This window comes from Talpa europaea (assembly GCF_964194135.1).
Source record: "Talpa europaea genome assembly, chromosome: 10".
Classification (NCBI taxonomy): Eukaryota; Metazoa; Chordata; class Mammalia; order Eulipotyphla; family Talpidae; genus Talpa; species Talpa europaea.
The window spans coordinates 26,789,385-26,790,793 of record NC_140077.1 but is presented as its reverse complement, the minus strand read 5'-3'; the positions used below and the strand labels follow the sequence as shown (position 1 = coordinate 26,790,793).

Here is a 1,409-nt window from a genome sequence, read left to right as displayed (position 1 = left end):
CACTGCAAAAGCATGACTTATAAAAACAGGGTTCCAGGCTGTGACTTGATCCTCCAAAGCAAAACTGGGCAGCATCATCCATACAGATCCCAGAACTAAATTGTCAAGTGACTATCTTTTTGTAGCCAGGTCTCAAAAGCTCAAACCTACACCTACTGGAGGCACGTAGCACAGGCTTCCTAATACTGAGCAATACAGACCTAGAACTACATGGAGAATATGACAGGTGAAGAGCAGTCACCAGGTGGCTTCATTCATCGATAAGAGGCCAAGTTGTCCATCCTCCCCCAGCTCTGCCATTCTGGGAAGAGCCCACTGGCCAGCCTGGGACTGCCAAAGATAGTTGGCTCTAACTCGGTCTTAGGGGGCACCTGATAGAATGCATAATCCTGGGACACCCTCTGTGTCTGCACCCCATCTGGTTTCCATTGCACGTGGACAATTCTGTAATTCTGACCCTCGTTGTTGTCCCAGAAGACCTGCCCATTAGCATGGTAAGCAATGCAGAATTCAATTTTCTCCTCAGTTGGAATGACAGCAGGTAAATCAACGGCAAAGGAGAAGGTGTCGCTCTCCGAGCCACCGTACACATTTTTCATGTAGACACAGTCCACATCGGTGTAGCTTTTCCAACTATCGAATGTGATGCGGATCTGAACCTTCTTCTCATAGCTCACATTTTTCACTTTCACGGTCCCTGTAACTGTTCGCTCCTGCAAAGAGCAGTTCTCCAGGCAAACAAAGTTCTTCTGAAAATGGTTCCGAAAACTTAGGTAATCAGCAGAAGGTTGAGGGAAATCTAAAATCAAGTTTTTCTCTTCGTGGAGTTTTAGGCCAGAGGACATATCATTAATGTCCAAGAGATCAAACTGGAGGTCCCAGACTGGTTCTTCTGGGAGGTCAGAGAAGACATGGATGGCGGTAAGAGACAGGCCCTTGGAGTCAGCAAACACTACGCGCTTCTTGGCCTGACTGTGGGAGCGCTTCCAGTCACTCTGTGATTTGGCTTCCTGTTTTATATTGAGACATGGTTTCAGAGGTTTTAATTTGTTCACAAAATTTCTTCGATGCAAGTCGTTGTAAGGGCCCAGGAAACTCTTCAGGGGTGGTGAATGAGCCAAGCAGAGCCTCATGGCCACATCCACTGGCATGACTGAACTTGTCAAAGGCCGTGGGTCTAAAACCTGGATCATTCTGGAACACAAAAAAGAAAAGAAGGGTTATCACCTGGATCTGCAATACTCTTCTCCTGGCTCCAAATACTTGTATATGAGTATGCATATTTATATGTGTGTATATATGTGTGTGTGTGTGTGTGTACACTATTTTTATGTATATACACTATTGTATGTATATATACTCTGTGTGTATGTGTGCGTATATAAATATATACACTATTTTTGTATTAA

At 44.7% G+C, this 1,409-nt stretch overlaps 1 protein-coding gene across 1 annotated transcript; it reads right to left on the bottom strand.

The window, feature by feature from the left end:
- Positions 1-254: 254 nt before the first annotated feature.
- PPP1R3C (protein phosphatase 1 regulatory subunit 3C) lies at positions 255-1,190 on the bottom strand (the record flags this gene model as incomplete). Its single annotated transcript, XM_084244665.1, has 1 exon — positions 255-1,190. The coding sequence occupies exon 1, from the start codon at positions 1,149-1,151 to the stop codon at positions 255-257; it is 897 nt and encodes a 298-aa protein (XP_084100791.1). The 5' UTR covers positions 1,152-1,190.
- Positions 1,191-1,409: the final 219 nt, after the last annotated feature.